General features: G+C 36.4%; 1 protein-coding gene across 1 annotated transcript; it reads right to left on the bottom strand.

Annotated features, from left to right (window-relative positions):
* Positions 1 to 19031: 19031 nt before the first annotated feature.
* LOC149541879 (expansin-A2-like) lies at positions 19032 to 21567 on the bottom strand. The gene is made up of 3 exons (XM_089796954.1): positions 21228 to 21567; positions 19775 to 20093; positions 19032 to 19577 (listed from the first exon to the last, which is right to left on the bottom strand). Exons 1-3 carry the CDS (start codon positions 21385 to 21387, stop codon positions 19274 to 19276), a joined length of 783 nt encoding a protein of 260 aa, XP_089653080.1. The 5' UTR covers positions 21388 to 21567; the 3' UTR covers positions 19032 to 19273.
* Positions 21568 to 22183: the final 616 nt, after the last annotated feature.

Raw genomic sequence — 22183 nt, 5'->3', positions numbered from 1 at the left:
CAAAAGTACAATAAAGGTCTGACCAACATTCAAATAGATAATCTAGGTCCACAACCAAAACTCATGCCAAGAAAACTCAAGAAGATAGGGTGGCATGCAAAATGAGGTAAAAACCTTAAAAATTGAAAAGTTTTGAAATTAAAACCCATTTGGCATTTGGGTATAAAACCCTTAAAAGTTCAATAATATTTGGGTTCGAACATTGTACGCAAAAATGGCCAGCATAATAGTGCGACACCCCAAACCCCCATCCAAAAACTAGAAAAATGTTCATACCTGAACAACTAAGTAGAACTAGCAAATAGAAATAGAGGGGAACACTAGTTCCCAACCTCCTAAAAAACTACTGCCAGAAATAGAAGTTGAAACAAAGTAGAAATAAGAAAACTAGAAATCCCTACCTGACAACAAAAGGGATGGCAAGGCATGGTCTCCCTAAATTATCCAACGAGATTGATCTCATGAAAATCCCACGCTCATAGCTCTCAAAATGAACAAAAATCCAATCCTTTAGAAACGGGATTTTATAAAAGCTCTCCAAATTCCAAATTGTGAAATTGAAAAGTGAAAATACAAATCCCTTTTTCAATACTTATTCACTTTTCAAGTGAATAGTCAATTAGGGTAAATTGCCAGTTAGACTCGCTAGACTCTGAGTCAACCCAAACAAAAATAGGTTATTCCTCATAATGGGAATTCATGTAAGGAAAAGCTACCAGAAATTAAATTCAAGAATATTTAAAGTTTGAAAATCTAAAATCACAGAAATCACTAAACAACTTTCATGACAATGCAAACCTCTAAATGCATAGACACACTCACTAGTCTAATCACATAATGTAGATGAGTTCAGATTTAATAATCAACGAAACATTTTAATTTAAACAATTAAACTACGGATACGTCGACCATACAGAGATGACATTGGTAAAATATGAATAGTTGAATCACTAACTCCATAGGCCACTACCAAGGATATAATTGCAATATTGCTATTAGGATTTAACTGTGTGATTTTTGAGTCAAACTCATTGACCCATGTTTCATGAGTAGTGATTCAACATGAATCCATATCTCATGAGAATAAATGGAACACTTAGCACTCATTGGATCTAAGTGATGCTCACAAGGGTGAAGCACCGGGACTTCCCGGGAGGTCACCCATCCCAGTACTACTCCAACTTGAGCGCGCTTAACTACAGAGTTTCCTCCATGGTTAAACCCAAAGCTTGCAACCCCATTTGCAAAACCTTTACCAAGTGTTGTGTCTTATGAACCATTCATTGGAAAGCCCCTTAAGCTCATCAATTGATAAGTAGGAGATAATTTCCACAGCAAGTCAAATTGTGATATTCCTATCAGGACTTAATTGTGTGATTTAGAGTCAAACTCATTGACCCATGTTTCATGAGTAGTGATTCAACATGAATCCATCTCTCATGAGAATAAATGGAACACTTAGCACTCATTGGATCTAGGTGATGCTCATAAGGTTGAAGCACCGGAACTTCCTAGGAGGTCACCCACCCCATGATAGCAATATCACAATTTGACTTGCTGTGGAAATTATCTCCTACTTATCAAGGGATATATTTCGTGCACACTAAAATACACAACTAAGTGCAATTGCATATAATATCATAGCCAAAGAAATAATGCATTAAATACCTAATTAATCCATTTACATCACTCACATTTGCATAAAGCATAAGGAGACGAGAATGATGTAAATCACCATAGCATAAAACTTATCGCATAACATAATCAGAAAGTATGTCCAAATACCAGATAATCAGATATCATCATAGATCTACTATCATCTCAAAATGGCATCAACATGCAAATATGATAAACTAAACAACATAGTAGTATAGCATCTATGATGCTAAATCAAAGTATAACATTCGACCCTCAAGTCATCTCAAAGTACATATAATAAGAGTATCAAGTATCTCTTGAATCAAAATAGACAAGGTACAAACTACAAACATGAGAGGCACTACATGCATAGTTTACATCTAGAGGTGTCTATAGAAGGACATGATACAGGTTATGATTTGCATGATTTCTCTTTGGTTTTGGTTATCTTCTTGGATGTTGAGTTTCACTTACATTGGATTTGAGATTGGTTAGAGATTGTGATCACCGGTTTCTGCTTGTGTATGTCATGTGAGATATTGCATTGTTATTCCTTTATCTCTTTCCTTTGTTGGTTATGGAGAACTTGGGACAGCATTAGAGATTGGTTATGAGAGTTGTTCTTGAAAGTTATTGGTTTATGTATTATGTATGCCCTTGAGACTACATGGATTCACTTCTTTGAGATGTTATAAGTGGATTGGTTATAGATTTGACATTATCTTTTGTAGTGGGAGCTTCATGGTATATATGTGTCAGGTATTTCTCTTGACGCTTGTGATTGTAGGTTACGGATTGGATATGTTGATGATGTGAGATTCACTTGGTATACCTTTGGAGGTATGGATAGTTGGATGGGTTTGGCACTTGTTGCAGATGTTATTTCAATTATAGATATTTTGACAACTACAGATACATGTGATTACCTTTGGATTAAGTTTTTCTACTTGGCATTTCAATTACAAGATTTTATGATCTTCTAATGCGACAAGTTGGGTGGCTTTCTCTTTGGATGGCTTCTATGTATGTCTAGTGGTAGTGGCATAATAGGAGTTGAGATCATTCATGTTTGAGATGATAGATACTTTGATTTTGTTATGGGTACTAGGATGGTGCACAGGGTGTACTTTGATCCATGATGGTGGATGTGCTAGAACGGATTGTTCCCTTGCTCATATATGTGGCTACAATTTGACCCTATGTAATGTATACAACAAGTGGGAGATTGTTGAGATAATCGGTGTTGCACGCATTGCATAGTATTGTTATATTGTATTACTTTATTTTATCATGTAATGTGGCATCTAGATAGATGTGCAACATATAAAGATTCGCATGGGATATACTTGGTGAGTTATATTGTAGTATTGCGATAATATTTCATGTAATTATTTATGTAATAATTTGCTTAAGGGCAAAATTTACCCAAGAACTAAGAACTCAAACACAAGCACACAGTAGACCAAAAATGGATATGATCAATTAATCAGAGTATGTCTGAATACATTGCTCTGTTCAAAATGTGATATTCAAACACACTAGGAGTGCCTGTATATAAAAGCCTCTCAAGAAGCACCTAAAATGTCTCTAGAAACAACCAGAAGATAAGACAACTAAGCACCTTATCCAACATTCTAGATGAGTCGATAAGAATGACAAAGTGTCATATGTGTGTAGAAGATTCCTGTGTTGTAGACAACATGTGCTTAAAAGAGGTGCGGACCCTTGTGATGTCATCAAGACAACTCACAAGAGTGCACAAACTCCTAAGTGTCTCACAAATAAAATAATGAAAAATAATTAAATAATGCATTAACCTAAGCAAACTTAAGTAAGTGTAATAAGTGAATACATATTTACACCAACACTCCCCATTAAGTGCAACTTAGGGGAATGCCCTTAAGCTTACAAACTAGGATGAAGATGCATAATGGGTCCTGGCTACTAGGCCATGTTAGGTACCCATGTACATAATGAAAATGTAATCTCTCATAAAGCGGGGAAAGAGGGAAAACCTCATGGGAAAAACCCTCCCCCAAAAAGAGAGATAAATGGGATGCATGGATGGATGGAGTAATCAAGACCCGATCCCCCATTATGACATACATCCATGTATATACAAGAAAGAATGGAGAAGGACAAAACCTCCTATGAGGAAAAAGTCCCCCCCAAAAAAGAGGAGGAGAGGAGGTAGTCCCCCCCCCCCTTTAAAGTAATGTGCTGATTAGTGAAGAATGCTCCTATGTAGAAGCTGATCCATGACCTTTGGATGATGTTCCTCCCCTTTGGAAGAAACAAGAGCAAGGGTACCTATGAGATATGTCCCCTAGATGGAGAAGGAATCTCTATGATGACTAGTATCTCTAAAACCTGTTCAAAAGTCCCTGTGTCAATATTGATGATGGATTCCTCCAAAACTACTGAAGAGAAGAGCATATCGAACAAGGAAGGATGTAGAACCTACTTTAGGAAACCAACAGTCTTTCCAAATGTGAAAGAGATCTCCTACAGATGTTGTAAAGAAGAATCCACAATCACGCCAATTTGGAAGGATTGATCATGTAGAGCATGGAGTTGAGGGTTAGAGTGGGCCCTCACAATAATTGTAGAAGACTCCTCAGCAAAGAGAAGTGAAAAATCATCATAAAAGTCTCCCATATCTACTGTGTGTGACTCTAAGAATAGAACTAAAATTTCTAGCAAGAAATCATCACCTGGAAGACCATGAGTACCCTGCAGTGTTGAAGTACATGAATCTATCACTTCGGAAAAAGATAGAGTATCCACCTCAAATAGAAGATGGATGTCATCAGTAATGTCTCCCACATCTTCAATGTGAGACTCTTGGAACAACTGTGCAATGTATGAAAGGAAGTCTTCACATGAAGGTAGTGTAGGAAGACATAAAGTGTCCTATTGCACTGATTCAAAAGCATCTGTGGCTGAAATAGGATTAGTAGGAGCAACAGGAGCTAGAGGTGTGATCTCATCTAAAGAGGAGTCAGCTACAACTAGAGGAAGAAGATCTTCTGGGAATGAAGGAATAGTTGGATCTCCATAATGCTCCCAAAGATACATCCATAAAACATATGGATTAGATAACTTAATTTTGAACATTGTTTTAGAACTTTATACTCCATATAATGATAAAGAGTAGGAATAAGGAGGTCAACTTGATCAACAGTATACTCAAGATCTGGCGCATATGGCAGTACATTGTGCTGAGAGAGATATCTGACCATAAGTTGACTCCATTCCTTATAGTTATCTGGTGTCAAGTAGATCAAATCTAACTCTTCCATAATGGACCAATCAAAGAAACCTCCAAAAAAAATCAAAGAACCCCCCCTGAAAAAGATGTTGTTGGCACTTGAAAGCCACTTGTCAATTTAGGCCCTATTTCTAAAAGTAGTATTTCTGTCTACAAAACCTATAATGTGATTGCAGATCTAAAAAGTAGACAAAAAAAATTGCACTTTCAAAAAAAAGGAACTTAATTTGGAGTCCAGATGAGCCTGTACCAAGCATTTTAGGTGGCAAAATTTGAGATTTTGGAGTTGCAGAAAAATTCAAAAACAGAGATCTCAAACCACCTGCACCAATGTGTAGATCATGAAATCCTACCCCAAAACAAAAAATAATTGCTCACAAAAAGGAGTCCGTATGAGGAAGATATCATTGTTTGAAAATAGTTGCTGCTGTTTTTTTTTTTGAATCGCCGTCATGCCTCCAAAAAACAAATGGCTCTAGATTTTGCCTCAGATGTCCGATTTGGATGAAAAAAAATCTGATCTGTGAGTTTTTGGACCTTTTGAATGTGATGCAAATATCATATTTGCACCAAAAAGCTTCAATCTTCACCTGCAAAAAATCTCTCCTATGACCCCATGGCCAAAAAAAATTCAGAAAATAATGCAGATCCGAAAAAAAATAGTAGAGATGCAGATGAAAAAAAAGTAGATTTGAAAATTAAATGTACAGATCTGAAATGATCATACCAATTTTGCAAATCAGTTCTTCAGGTGTCAGTTTGCAAAAAAATTTGCCTCACAATCGACTTTGGCCTAGGGTAGGTAGCTTTGTAGCCGATTTTCACTGGTTCAGCATTCTAAATGCAATGGCGAGGTCAGATCTGGCTCTAGACGCTCCCAATTTCTGTAGTACTCTAGATTCGGGCTGAGGTGATGAAGCAAGCGTGGTCTCGAAATGGCTATGTGATGAGAAAGTCTCCAAGTTGCTCTGATACCATGTAAGAATTTTCCTAAGGGAAAAATTCAAGAACTAAGAACTCAAACATAAGCACATAGTAGACCAAAAATGGATATGATCAATTAATCAGAGTATGTCTGAATACATTGCTCTGTTCAGAATGTGATATTCAAACACACTAGGAGTGCCTGTATATAAAGGCCTCTCAAGAAGCACCTAAAATATCTCTAGAAACAACCAGAAGATAAGACAACTAAGCACCTTATCCAACATTCTAGATGAATGGATAAGAATGATAAAGTGTCATATGTGTGTAGAAGATTCCTTTGTTGTAGACAACATGTGCTTAAAAGAGGTGCGGACCCCTATGATGTCATCAAGACAACTCACAAAAGTGCACAAACTCCTAAGTGTCTCACAAATAAAATAATACAAAATAATTAAATAATGCATTAACCTAAGTAAACTTAAGTAAGTGTAATAAGTGAATATGTATTTACACCAACAATTTAATATTGGAAAAAAGAATTAAATTTCCAATATGAAATGTGGGGTCAATGGGTTAGGCAGCACATGGTTTATGTAATACCACTTGGTGGTTTTGTGGGACTTGCTACTATATAAGCAGCCACAAGGGTTGTTGTTGGTGTGAGAAGATAGAAGGGGAAAAGGCAAGAGTCAAGCGAGACAAGGCTTGATAGGTTACCCCAGGGAGCATTTGTGAAGGTTGGAAGCTTGACATGGGATGCATGGATTCATGCTTGTTCACATAGATTGCTTGGTTGTGGCTATGGCTTTGAAGGCTTCCATGGTTGTATTACGATGGTATTTTTGGTTGAATAATACATGGTGATGGATGCTTTTGGAGGCTGGGTTTTTCTTTTAGTGAGGGTTTCCCAAGGTATATCTATATCTTGTGTCACATTTTTGTGGGTATGTTGTCTATTCTCTTGCATGTGGATTTTAGTTGCATATTTATTTCAAATGTATTATGGGTTATGTGGAAATGGTTATATTCTTTATTGCAAGTTTCCTTACACCTAATCTTTCCTTCCTCCAAGTGTGTCCCAACAGCCATCCAGACAAAATTCAACAAATCAAACATATTTTATCCACTTCCTAATGTTGACTCACTCCATCCCTCATGTTCTTGATCTACAAAATCATTGATCTAGATGGTCTAGTCTTCGGTGGTTGGAGGAGTGTTTGTGGCACTTCTTCTTCTTTCCTCTTCAGGTGCCCATGCTAAACGAGTCTTCTTAGTAAGAGGGAGGGTGTCAATATCATCCTTTATTTTTCCTTCTTATTCATCATCAAAGATTGTCTTAGGGATCTAAGGTGAGGTAGTAGTTTCTTCTTCAATTTTCTCCTTTTGGTACCTATGACCATCATCTCTATTCTGTTGCATTTAGGTACTGACAAGGTGGCTTTAATTTTGACTTGTGGTTCTTTAGGTTGTTCTTCCTCCTCCTTATTAAAATTCCTCTTCCGTTTACCCTTAATCTTAGTGTCCTTTTAGATGTAGACTATGTCCCTATTGTGCATATATAGAGTCTCAGGCCAGAATAAGGACTTCTCTTGGTAATTAGGAATAGTGGCTTTGGCCCCTTTATATTTTTTGGGCCTAGTAAGAGCTTGTAAGGATGGAATATTAAGTACTACATCCAGGTAGAAAGGTCTCTTAACCCATTGTTTTTTTAGGTTGATGACATACAATGCAAAATGTCATCATTCTCCTCCCTGGCCACCTTTGTACTCATGATAGGGAAATTAAAGATCGTATCACTATTGTAGAGGGGATCCAAGACATTTGGGTTGTCCTTATCCCATACCTTAAAAGGTATGCTTAGTTTGAGTGCATTTTCTACAATTGGTAGACTCATCCTACACTAATTCTTAATTTAAACTTTGTAGTCATCTAGCCAATGATCTTCAATGGTGGCATCGCATATGAACTCCTTCCCTATGATCTACTAGATCATCCTGATATTGTCGAAGTAAGAGAGAGGCATCGGATAATCATCCAAAGGTTGGTTGATCTATTCTACCTCATAGGTGGAAATGTCCTATTTTTTCTTTACCTCATAAGGCCCTATGGTGATTAGCCAAACCCATTTTTTCCAGTAAAACTTTTGTACTCTCTCATATCTCAAGGTTTTCTTGGAAATCTGTAAAAGAATGAGTCTATCTAAATCAATAGCAAGGTAGCTTATTGGGGCATAGAAGAGTTCTAGCTACCCAAATGTATGTGAAGGTGTTGAACTGGATAAAGTATCCACCCACATGTGTTACCCTAGTTGTAGCTTCTACTGATAGCCTCTTTGCATAATCTCCTTTAATCAAATAGATCATGGTGAAGATAAAAATATCATTGACTATCCTATACTCTAGGATCTCATCTGAAATCTTATTTTGTACCAATTGTGGGTACACAATGTATGGCCATGCATTCGGTTGTTGAATACTTTTCCTCTTGACCAAACCCGAATGGTTACTTTAGCAACCAAAAAATAGACCACATATGAGGTCATCATGTAGAACCAAGGATCCTCCTAGGCTGAGGTGAGTTATACTCGTCCAAGGAATAACTAATTATGGTACCCAAATCAATCTTAGTGCTCCTTCTCTTGATGGTCTTTGTGAAATGGACCATCTTGGACCTTTCCAAATGAATTTCTACAAGGAGTCTCGTCATTCTACTCAATAAGATGATGTAGTAGCCTATGTCATTGACCATGTATCCTCTAGTCATGTCTACTCTTTTTGCTTTCTGATTAGGAGAAGGCCTAACAATAAGCTACTTTTCTTGCACCGAGTCATTTTCTTCTCACTCATGCTCACTAAACCATTTTTCTATCATGTCATATGTGATATTTTGATATTGGTTAGTGAGTGGTAAGTGGAAGACTTTCTCGATGTTTTCTTTCCTTATCTCCAACAAAATCTCTCCAGTCACATTATTGACAATTTTTTCTTCAAGCACGTGATGTTGAGTCATCATCATGACCAACTCAAAAGATTGTATCGACACCAGATGAGATGCCGCATTCACCAAACCTCTTAGAATGAGGGGGGAGATCATCTTTGATCTCTCATGTGACTAGTTGTAGAGCACAAGGAATGTGCTCTAGTATATATGTCCAAGCTTTGTGTCCCTAATTTTGGAGTGTGCATCTATGAACCTACTTTTCTTGGGCACACCTTAATACTTAAATTGCACTAGTTTTGGGGAAATTTTTTCTACTATAGAGGATGAGGATGTCATTCGAACCTACAAGATGAACATTAGTATACTACTTCTTGGAAGCCAAAATAATGTTTAATAGATAGAGAAGAAAGACAAAAAATTGACAATCCAGGTCTAAAATTGACACAAAAAAAAGCCTAGTGCACTATCACACATGGTGCTCCTAGCACACCTATGCAGGTGCAAAGGGTGTGCTTAGTACACTAGCAAGAGGCGTGCACCTAGTTTGTGTACACCTGGCGTAGTTGCACACCTCCATAGTTGTGCAAGGTGTACAACTATGCAATATAGTTATTCCCATTGTTTGGACATAGATGACATGTTGGATCTTTGTAGTTTATGTGGTGCACATGGCGCATCAATTGCATGTGTGTAGGTGTGTTAGTGTGCTGGAGGTTACCTTAGCGCCTAGTATATGGAGGTCTTGGTGTGCAGAGGTGCACTAATGAGAAGCTTGGATGTCAAAATGAGTGCAAAAAAAGGGGGTCCTCTATTTATAGGCATGGACCCCCTGGGATGGCACACCAAGTGCATCTTGTTAAGGTGCATGGGTTTTTTGGGTGCATACAAGAGTAAAGAGGCTAAGGATTTGTACCTAGCATATGTGCACTAGGTGCACAGTGCACACCTTTTTCCTTAATGCAAAATTTGATCTTCCCGCTTGGTGAAATACAAAAAATGTTGATTGACCCATCTCCTTAACCTAACTTATAGAAGTCTCACTCCATAAGGAACCATGAAGGATACCCTATTTTAAGGAATGAGCTCCTATGACTCAAAAGGAAAAAGGGGGGTTTCCCTATTTTTTAATTCAAAAATGGGTTGTGTGTTGTGAAACAACAATAGTTGTTAGCAAATTAATTTTCATAGGGTCTTCAAAGGGAAGAATTTAATCTTATGTGTTCCCATAATTCATTTCATCTCCAAAAAAGTCATTAGTGTTTAAACAATATGGCCTTCGCCTTTTACGATGAAAAGAAGGAAGATTATCATAGACTCTTAGAAAATCCATCAAAGATTCATCATCGAGAAAGAGATCAATTTTGTTGGCTTCTCAAAATCCAAAAGTTTAGGGTTAATCAGCTTAAGAGATCCACTACAATTTGATTAACATGCAATGGAGATGGTGAAGGTTGTTTATAAGGATTAAATCTCAATCCATAGTTATGTCTAGGACAGCCACTATCCATAAGGACTCATATTCCTTGTTCATGTTTTCTACAACCTTTCCCATTTAATCCATATTTCTTTATAAAGGTATTATCCAATTCCATAACATGCACCCATATTTTCAAGAGTTAATGGTACTTCATAAGTTTGTATATCATAAAATTCAAGCATAATAGTTTCCACAAATCTATTTTTCAAATCACCCATAAGTGGAGAACATGTTTTCTTTTTAGGTTCATCTTATTTTTTCATGAAGAATAAATGCGATCTCTTATATTCTCCAATAAACATAGGGTTAGAATCCAAAGCGATCCATCCATCATCAAAAAGAGAAGAAAAGGGTTTTTTTAGTTTTAGATACTAGTTCTTCTCTATAAGTTCCAGTTTTTGCAAAATCTTGTGTAGAAGAAGTTTGAGCATATTCTACACTCAAGAAAGGATTAGGTTCATCATCCACATTTAGAGTAAACATGAGATTATTATGAAAAAAAAAAAGCACACTTTTCGGTGGAGTATAGAAGGAACAACATGCAGCCTATAAACTTGCAAGGCTACCAATCTAGACTCTATGATGTAGGTGTCATGGGTTGCTTGTGAACTTCTCCATAGCATAATTCAAAAATTGAATTCACCAATTTGAGCAAGATTTTTTTCTACAATTTTGACACCCTAAAATAGAAGTTAACATACATTTGAAAAATGGTGTGTGTGTAGATGTAGTGTGTGGTGTGAGAGGATGAATTGAACAAGACTAAAAGAAAAGGAGAACAAGTAAATAAAGTGGAATAAGTATTGCTAAATAGAGTGCAATAGTGGCAAATGATGTTCCATAAGGACTTGTGAGCATCTCATAGAATTCAGAACATAAATCTCATGCTCATTCTTAATCCATAAATCCTCTTCATCAATCAACATAGAAGTTTGTCCAAATTTACTATTGTAACTAATTGTTCTGTCAAATATCTTAGATCTACTATTCTTTCTACTTATAGGATCAAATGAATCATCCATGTTGCAAGTCTTCATCTTATTAGAATACTTCTTTCCTTCACCTATTTTCTTAATGATAGGATTAGATAAATTCTTCAAGTCAAAATTTCTTTTATCAATACTAACCTTAACCAAATATTCTATTATTCTCAAATTGAAAGTCTTGAAAACACTCAAATTCTTTGCTTTTTTGACTTCTTCATCCTTCAAAGGAATCATATATATCTCTTATTATAGTAGTATTATTTCTACAATCGTGTATATCTCTTCTATCAAATTGGCAAGGTCTTTCAAGTAAAATATGACAAGAACTCATTTCTATTACATCACATAAGACTCCATCCTTAAAAGGTCCACTACTGAAATTGACCAAGAATTGTTCTCTAATTTGCACCCAATGATCATCTTGAAACCAACTGATACCATAAGGAGTAGGATGTTTCAATCTTTGCAATCCATGTTTCCTAACCATTTCTTCATAAATAAGATCATCAATACTGCCTTCATCCATAATAACTTTACAATATTTACCTCCAGGCTTACAAATAGTTTAGAATATGTTCCTTCTTTGCACTGGTTCCACATCAATCTTAGCCAACATGATTATTCTAATCAAAACATATTCCCAACTTTAGGTGAAGCCAAGTCAACATGATAAGTTTCTATTTTTTTATCTTCCTATACTACCAAGTTTTGTTTGTCAATATTCATACAAGAACATTCATAAGTTTTATGTCCATCTTAACCACATTTAAAATAAGTACCTTTGAATGCATACTTCTTATTAGAAACTACTTGCTTACCCTTATACACTTTTGTCAATTATTTACCTTTCTTTCTTCCTAACTTGTCTTTTGCCTTCAATGCATATTGATAAGCATCTTCAACTAAACTAAGCTTCAACATACTCAATTCATCCTTCAAACCAACAACATACCTTATAACCTTTTCCTTAAAATATTCATGATGCTCAGATCTAATTTGTATCTTGTAAAATTCCTCAATATATTCCTTCACAAACATATCCTTCTTTTTCAAATTCTATGATGTCTTAAATAATTCCAATTCATAATCTTCAAGAATGAATTCAACCTTCAATCTAGAAACCATGGGTTTCCATTTACTAATATTAGGTTCATCATTATCTTCTCTATCCTTTTGCAATTCTTTCCACCACATGATGACCTTAAAATTTAGTTTGTGCTTACCTAACTCTCTGTGGATCTACAAAGCTTTCAAGCTCAAAACAATCCTCAAGTTCATTAATCACATCTATCAATTCCTCAAGAGCTAAAGAACTAGAATAATTCGATAACTCCATTCTATGACTCTTGCCAACTTGTTTCATAGCTCTCAATAGTCTTTCTTCTTCTACCTTCAACAACTTTCACATATTCATTCTTATCCATTTTAGGATTCCTTTTCAATCCATTGAAGAAATTTCAAATCTCATTCCTCATCTCTACCTTAAATTCTTCAAACATATGTTCCAACCTCCTAGGATTCATCCTTCTAGGTGGCATATTAAATCACAACAAGGTGCAATTTTCTCAAATTTGGTGGTCCACCTACTGACAAGAATCAATAGATTTGTAACAAGATACCAACACAACTTGAACAAGTCCTCTACAATTGTGAGCCAAAACCATGATCTTCCACCTCACAACCAAGAATTTTAGGCCTTGACAAGTCCACCAACCTAAATCATGATCAAATCAGTCACAATCAAATCAACCTTCACTCTGATAAGTCCAAGTAGATCAAACTATACTCTAATATCATTTGATGTAGTAAAATGTAGGCCTATCCCCAAAGGAGATGACCAAGCTCCTAATGTTTCGTGGTAGGTCCATAATAAGAAGCTAAGCCCGTAGAATCTATGGAGCATTAGTAGAGAAGTGTAATGTCCCTTTTTTAGCATTCATAGCATGATGTTGTCATTGGCCTATTTCCCCACCGCCCCGTAGGCTAACCAGGACATTAAAGGGACTTAAAGGCCATTTGGCCTAGATAGTTTTAGTTGCAGGTCTTTCTGATGGGTTCTAAGGCAACTTTGGGCATACTTACTATTTATAATAAGTCATCTTGGACATGGTCGGACATCCAATGGCAGTGGTAGGTTGATGATAATTATTTAAAATTGACAAGAAGACTTGTTTATCATTGATAAGATTTGTTATGCATTGATAAAGCTATTTAATAAAGTTAAATTTAAATATTTAACTTTATTAATGCATAGACTATAGTTTGTGGAAAATATTTAAATTAAAAGAGTCCCCTTTATTTTATAGCACATTAGAGGCATAAGTTACATAAAGGGAGTGATGTTTTATCCCACATTGAGAAAACGAAGGATTGAGCTCTTGTGAGAACACTATAAAAGAAAGGGAAGAGCTTCTTTTTAGTATGCTTGGAAATATCAAAGAAATTGAAAAATTTTCTGGAGATTATGTCTCAATAGTTTGAAGGACAAAATCCCTTCAAGATGGAAATCTTGACGCCATTGAAAGATATGGTCTTGAGATTCAACATGGTAGCAGTCCAAAAAAGCAGATACGAAAAAGCAGTCTGAAAAAGCGAAACTGAAAAAGAAAGCCGAAAAAGCAATCCGTAAAAGCAGTTCAAAAAGCAGATCTGAAAAAAGCAGTTCGAAAAAGAAAATCGAAAAAGCAAAGTAGAAGGGGCGGCATTGAAGGAAATTATTACAGCCATCTATGACCAGGTTCCTTTGTTAGTATTGCTTTTTTAGGTGTTATAAGTTTTCAGCTGTAATTGTGCATTGTACCAACATTATCATTTTGTAATCCATGTAAATGCCAAAGTCTTGGCCATATTTCATGAGCATTGTATTAGAAAATTCATTGCAATTAAGAAGATAATAGTTGTTGTTGTCTTTAAGAAATTCAATATCATTATTTATCAGCTAGTTAGTTTGCATACCAACTGTTTGTAAAAATGTCAGTTGGCTGTAGGTGTTCATTTCTCATGCTTAGATCATATATATGCACTGAATATTTGTAATGTCCCCATTTTAGCAGTTGACCAAGTGTGTGTGCGTTAGCCTTGTTCTACATGGTCCCGAGGGCTAGCAAAGGGTTTAATGGGATCCTGGAGTGTTTTGGCCTAGTCATTTCCAGTTTGGGCCAAAATGAAGTTAATTTACTCAGTTTCAAGCATACTTACTATTTTTAGTAAGTCGGCAGGACACAGTGCAGGTCAATTTTGGTGATTGGATTTGATACTCCTCGATGAGAGCTTTTCGATGAGCTATCACTCGCATTATTTGGAGTCTGATTGCTCATACATTTTAATGCCTGAAGTTTTATTAAAGTAATGTCTAATTTAATTGTAAAATATTAAAGTGTTACTTTAATATTTATTTTATGGGGATTTGTACCCAAGGGAGACATAAGGGGTATTTTAATATATGTTTTATATACTACACATCTTTTATCCCACATTGCCCATATGAGTTGAGCGGACCCTTGGAAATAGAATAAAAGGAAGCATTTGTGGCTTCATTAGGGAGGTTGAATATAAGAAGAAATTGGTGTGTGAGTTGCAGCTTCGTTCTTGGCATTTGAGGACGTCTATCCTCTCTTGTAACATTCTAGACGTCATTCCCTTGGGGTTTGGCCTTTGGAATTCTTTGTTATTGGCTTCATTATCAGGCAATTTAGTTGCATTTCCAGCTATAGGCAAATTTGGTATTTTGCTCATATCTTCTTCACTACTTTTCCGACGCTTATGCCGCTTTGAGGGAATGATATTACGAAGGTAGTGGACTGATTGAAGGACAAAGCACTATAGTAGCAAGTTTGAAAGCATGGGCTGGAGTATTATGTCAATACTACTAAAGTAATTAGTGAGTTGATAAATCTGCCATGTATTTGGTTTTATGAATTCTGAAAATAACATTTTATTAGCAGCAGTTCATTTCCACTTTGCATATTATTGTAGTTTCTTTCTTGTTTATGTTGTATGATACCAATTCCATGCACGAAAAATAACAAACAAATAAACATTTGATTTCCGGAGTTATAAGGGGTTTAAAACATTAAACAGAGAAATAAAAGGTTGAATGCAAACTATTTGACATAATTCCTTTCAGCAATTTGGTTTAGTTTTTTGGGACATCCAGGGGTGCCCATTACAATATTGTCAAAATTAGTAGCACACTCATGTTAGGTCATTGTGTAGTCCATTTGGAGTCTTCTAGCACAAGATTCTCATTGATGCAAATTGAAGAAAGAGTCATTTAAAGCCAGTTGAAATACTATATCAGTCATACATCCCTTGCATGTGAATTGTTTGATGAAATTCCTTGAGCTTTCATCAGCATTTTTTTGAGAGCAGATTTGAGGAGGGTTGTTACAAGAACTTGAACAAGTTGACTTAGAAGAGCCAATTATGGTTGTCAGTTTTAGAAGAAGAAAAAATGACTTGGCTAGCTATGGATTAAAGCACAAAATAACCCCAATACAATCCTCAAGATATTCAAGATGGAAGAAATAAGTGTTTTAGTATATGGTTAAGGGTGGAAAGTGGCAAAAATATCACTAATGTCCTCCACTTATAGAAAAATGACATATATGTTATTGATAAGTAGGAGATGATTTCCACAGCTAGTCAAATTGTGATGTGAATATCAGGATTTAACTGTGTGATTTTGAGTCAAACACGATGACCCATGTTTCATGAGAAGTGATTCAACATGAATCCATCTCTCATGAGAATAAATGGAACACTTAGCACTCATTGGATATAGGTGATGCTCACAGGGGTGAAGCACCGGGACTTCCCGGGAGGTCACCCATCCCAGTACTACTCCAGCCTGAGCGCGCTTAACTACGGAGTTTCCTCCACAGTTAAACCCAAAGCTTGCAACCCCATTTGCAAAACCTTCACCAAGTGTTGTGCCTTATGAACCATTCATTAGAAAGCCCCTTAAGCTCATCAATTGATAAGTAGGAGATGATTTCCACAGCTAGTCAAATTGTGATGTGAATATCAGGATTTAACTGTGTGATTTTGAGTCAAACACGATGACCCATGTTTCATGAGAAGTGATTCAACATGAATCCATCTCTCATGAGAATAAATGGAACACTTAGCACTCATTGGATCTAGGTGATGCTCACAGGGGTGAAGCACCGGGACTTCCCGGGAGGTCACCCATCCCAGTACTACTCCAGCCTGAGCGCGCTTAACTACGGAGTTTCCTCCACAGTTAAACCCAAAGCTTGCAACCCCATTTGCAAAACCTTCACCAAGTGTTGTGCCTTATGAACCATTCATTAGAAAGCCCCTTAAGCTCATCAATTGATAAGGAAACTCCGTAGTTAAGCGCGCTCAGGCTGGAGTAGTACTGGGATGGGTGACCTCCCGGGAAGTCCCGGTGCTTCACCCCTGTGAGCATCACCTAGATCCAATGAGTGCTAAGTGTTCCATTTATTCTCATGAGAGATGGATTCATGTTGAATCACTTCTCATGAAACATGGGTCATCGTGTTTGACTCAAAATCACACAGTTAAATCCTGATATTCACATCACAATTTGACTAGCTGTGGAAATCATCTCCTACTTATCAATTGATGAGCTTAAGGGGCTTTCTAATGAATGGTTCATAAGGCACAACACTTGGTGAAGGTTTTGCAAATGGGGTTGCAAGCTTTGGGTTTAACTGTGGAGGAAACTCCGTAGTTAAGCGCGCTCAGGCTGGAGTAGTACTGGGATGGGTGACCTCCCGGGAAGTCCCGGTGCTTCACCCCTGTGAGCATCACCTAGATCCAATGAGTGCTAAGTGTTCCATTTATTCTCATGAGAGATGGATTCATGTTGAATCACTTCTCATGAAACATGGGTCATCGTGTTTGACTCAAAATCACACAGTTAAATCCTGATATTCACATCACAATTTGACTAGCTGTGGAAATCATCTCCTACTTATCAATTGATGAGCTTAAGGGGCTTTCTAATGAATGGTTCATAAGGCACAACACTTGGTGAAGGTTTTGCAAATGGGGTTGCAAGCTTTGGGTTTAACTGTGGAGGAAACTCCGTAGTTAAGCGCGCTCAGGCTGGAGTAGTACTGGGATGGGTGACCTCCCGGGAAGTCCCGGTGCTTCACCCCTGTGAGCATCACCTAGATCCAATGAGTGCTAAGTGTTCCATTTATTCTCATGAGAGATGGATTCATGTTGAATCACTTCTCATGAAACATGGGTCATCGTGTTTGACTCAAAATCACACAGTTAAATCCATATATGTTATTGCCCCTAAATGGACTATTTAACACGATATTTTTAAAATGGGATAGTCAATCCCTTTAGATTCTAAGGAGAATAATTGTAGAATATTGATTTCATTTTCTAAAGTGAAATTTTAACATCCTAGGGTAGCATCATGAGGAAGTCATTCCCTAAAAGTAAAATAGAGTCAATAACTCATGGCCCTGTTGGTACAGATCTCATGGGGCTAATTTAAGGTGACATGACCAAGACAACATCCTTCTTATCCATGAAACAACATCCTTATTATCTATGAAGAGATCACCTCTATAGGAAACAAAGTTGGGGAGATATGTTGAGAGAAGATGGGTGACATGACCAAGACAACATCCTTCTTGTCCATGAAAAGAACATCTCTATAAGGAAAAAGGTTGGGGAGATGGTAATGTTGAGGATCCTTTTGTAGATTTGGAACTTTTGAATGAGATGATGATCCCTACAATAAAAGAAATAGGCATTTGGCTTAATAAGGTAGCTAAAATTATTTAGTTAAACTTGATGAAGCCAATACCTACGAGCTTAATAGATTTCAATATTAGTTAAATAAAATATATCTTTATATAAACTCTAAATTTTATTAAAGTTTTGCTTCGTGCCTATCTTTGATGTTATGTTAACTCAACCCACATTAAAATATTTGGATCACCTTACTTTGGATCACTTGAATAAGAGCTTGACAAGAGGTGTTGCCTAATATTTGGCAATAATGATATCCTAAACTTATTTCCCATTTCCCATTAGTCTCGAAGAAAGGATTCACAATGGCTGGCATAAGTAAATTAGAGATTCCAAAAAGGGAATATTAAAGAAGAATATTTGGATTTGGGTAGCATGCTACAATCTGAAAGCCCATGTGGATTGTAAGCTGAATATTTGGATTTGGGTAGCATGCTACAATCTGAAAGCCCATGTGGATTGTAAGCTATGCTCCTATTTGACAAAGGGGCTGAACTTTCATGTGACCAGTAAATTTGTCAGAGCCTACATGTGACCAGCAAATTCAAGATTTTCACACCCTTTTCTTCTTTTAAGTTTTTCCTTCATTGCCACGCCACATGGATTCAAAGATGCCTAGGTCCAAGCTGAGGCAAGCTTAGAAGTTGAAGAATCCAATTTAATATATACAATCATTTGATTGATGTAATGTTGATAGAATATATAGAAACCTTCAAAATAAAGCAAGGGTAGTGTAGGGGTAAAGGGACAAGGAAAGGCTTGGAGATGGAATTAAATCACAAAAAGGTTTTAATATAATTAGAACCAAAATTCCTATCCATTATTTGACAATTTGACAATATTAGAAAATGACAAAAGAAGCATGACAGTGATTTGCATATCTCAATCCATTTTTTCAATCTTATTTTGTTCAACCAGTTATATAACAATCTTAGGTTGCTTATATTGCATGAAAAGCATAAGTAAAAAGATAACCAAGACTCATGTACCAGGTTATAAAATCCAAACAACTGTTAATGAACGTAAAAGATTTATCTAGAAATACATGGATATATTATATTTTTTTATTTAAAGAGCTATCAATACATCAAATGATGTATATTTATATGCAGAAAAGCTCTATGAGCGGGTGGCTGCATTAAACACACCTCTGCTGCAGTCACTTCATACACATACCTATATATATTTATAATATATATACATGCTCTTTATAATATATATTTCACACTGGTGAATGTTTTCACCAGCCTTTCTAAGTGGATTCCATGAGCTTTAGAACTGGCTTCCTTCAAAGGTCTGGCCAAAGTCCCAATTAGAAGGAGCAACATTATAAGAAGTAATGCTCTGCCCATTGCTGGTTGTAACTTGAAAAGAAAGAGACTGACCCTTCAGATTGGTCGTGCATTGCCAGTTTTGTCCCCAATTCCTTGTTAAAGTAATCCAATCAGTATTAGACCCTTTTACCTTCACATCTACTACATCTCCATTGCCACCCACATTTGTTATCAGGATCAGATAAAAGTAATAGTTGCCATTGATGGTGAATCTCACCCCACCCTCTTTCACACAGGGTACTCTGTACAAGATTGAACCCCAAGAATATATTAAAACATATTATTGGCAAGAATTTCTGAATTTGATTGTGTAAAGTTTAAACTTTAAAATATCAACGTTTCTAAGTGATCCATCATTAGGATGAAACCAAACCTATGTTTATCAAAACCCATCTTAACTATAATATGAAATTCCAAATACCTTTAGAAAATGTCTTACCTTTTGTATTTGACAGGCACGATCCCTGCCTTCCAAATGCCAATCATTTCAAAAGCAGGTTGGGCCATGTCAAAATGTGGTCTTGGAGGATTGCACCACCCACCATTGTCATTGGGCAGGGCATAATTTGGAGGGCAGAAATTGGTGGCAGTGACAACCACTGAAGGGCTCCCTGGAAGACACCATTGTGGGTCATCCACACACCTCACCTCAAAACATGCACCACATGCCTCTCCATTGTTGAACAGAGCAGTACTCAATGCAGCTGTGGTCAGTCCATATCCTTGTGCATACAGATTCCCATATCCACAAGCACCAGCTGCAACAAAAGAAGGAAAAAAAGATGACAACAATGAAGGGTTGGATCATTTCACACACAGATATAGTACTAATGCTTATTTTTCAAAGACACTCTGATGTCAGACTAATCACCAATGACATAGTTTAACAGCCCTGTGTGTCTTCTATAAGTCAAGTGGTTCTATTGGACTTTAACAGATCGATCTTTCAGTGCAATGCCAGCCACCCCACCCCTCTAACCCTGATGACAAATGCATTTAGTAGTATAGTAAACGAGTAAGCTATCTTCACACCAAACCAAAAGTACACTTTCAACAAGGTTTGTTCATCTCACATGCACAAATACGAAACCTATACTTCTCAAGAAACCCCAATGACAACTGCATTTTCAATAGATGCTGATTCATTTGACATGCAGAAATACTAATGCGTGTTTTTTCAAGATACTCTGATGACAAATGCATTTAGTAGTGTAGTATACTAGTAGTTTATCTTCACACCCAACCAAAAGTGCACTTTCAACAAGGGTTGTTCATCTCACATTCACAAATACAAAACCTATTTTTATCAAGAAAAGGAAGTGCATTTTCAATAGATGCTGATTCATTTCATATGCAGAAATACCAGTGCTATTGTTTAAAGAGGTCCTGATGGCCATGCCATTAGTAGTCCACTATATCAGAGCTTCACCATTCTCCTTAATGACCCAATTTCCTGCATCAGCGGGTTATGTCCACACCAAACCAAAAGAGTAAAAGGAATTGGGCAAAAAGAGTTACTAATGCTATTTTTTCCATCACACCCTGATGGAAAATGCATTTGGTAGTGAAGTATTTTCAAGCTTCACTGTTCAACTCAATGACCCACTGTTACAAATCAGGGTTGTAGCTGTACCAAGACATCAATCTCAATGTCTAATACAACCATTAGACTTATAGAACACAGGAGGAAATTAAGCTATGTCACAAATGCTTAAAGAAAATGTTGGTGGTTAGTCGAATACCCACTTCTCTGTATCAGTCGATTATATCCCCACAAAACTAAAAGAGAAAAAGAAATAGATAAACAGAGTTATTTTGTCATGATGGTATATAAGTTTCCCCTAAGAAGAAAATTGGCAAAACAGAAAAGTAAAAGAGTATATAAGACTTACCCATTGTTCCTGAAGCATCAGCACCTCCATAGAAAGTAGCATGAGCATAGTTCCATCCATCTTGGCTGTCACCTTCAACCAGCTGAAAGCTACCAGTGAACCATAACAATGCTATAACTAGAAGAGATTCCAGTATGATAAGCTTCGGGAGGTTCCTCATCTTACAAAACTACTCCTAATCAAGACCTATAAAGGTTTATGCAACTCTAAATGCTGTAAACTATTGAACACTGAATGCCCAATTCCTCTGATACAAAGCAAACTAAGAATAATGGCCAGACCTATAGTAAACAAAATCTTAATGACTGGTGGGATAATGGCTAAGTAGAAACATTGTGGTCTTCATGGCAGGAGAGAACTGAGCATTTATAGTCACTAGTAAACCGACATTTGGCGGTTGGCTGTTATGGCAGTTAAAATATCCGTTTCTTTCTCTTTTTGCTATTTATGCTTTTTCTTTGTTTGTTCTCTGCAACTTGGCAATTTAAATCTAGTACTTTATTCTTTGTCTGTCTTTCGTTTCTTGCGAATGAGGAGAAGGCCAAACATAAGTTATCATCCATTAATTAACTGAGATTCGAAATCTTAATACCGCTGAATGAGCATCCATTGTATTAGATAGACAAAAGTATGGGCGTTAAGCAGAATTTACCTGATTAAATTGTTAGTTCCTGTAGTTTTCACTAAGTTTATGCTAATAAGAAAATCTAAAAACATTAATGAATGTTTAATGTTTGTCAATATTATTTAAAATATATATAATTTGTATATTTCAATGCTATATTTTGATTGGTGGTTGTATTTTTAGCTAGTGGTTTTAAATATTTAAAAATAAAAATGATTAATATTCTTTCATTCTTGTTTGGGCATTTAATATAAATAAAATAGCTTCAATGAGAAATGACACCTCTTTAATTTGATGTCTTTACGGTTGCATCGTACAGCTATGAAATTGG

Source organism: Cupressus sempervirens, chromosome 8, assembly GCF_028749045.1.
Source record: "Cupressus sempervirens isolate cs-2001-9-10 chromosome 8, ASM2874904v1, whole genome shotgun sequence".
NCBI lineage: Eukaryota > Viridiplantae > Streptophyta > Pinopsida > Cupressales > Cupressaceae > Cupressus > Cupressus sempervirens.
This window is presented reverse-complemented; position numbering and strand designations above follow the sequence as displayed.

Bases quoted from the DNA above. Each gene is read 5' to 3' on its own strand.
- LOC149541879 (XM_089796954.1), bottom strand. From the start codon at position 21,387: ATGAGGAACCTCCCGAAGCTTATCATACTGGAATCTCTTCTAGTTATA. The intron at 20,094-21,227 runs GTAAGTCTTATA...CTTTTGTTGCAG, and splicing joins TGATGCTTCAGGAACAATGG to CTGGTGCTTGTGGATATGGG. The intron at 19,578-19,774 runs GTAAGACATTTT...AATCTTGTACAG, and splicing joins GTGCCTGTCAAATACAAAAG to AGTACCCTGTGTGAAAGAGG.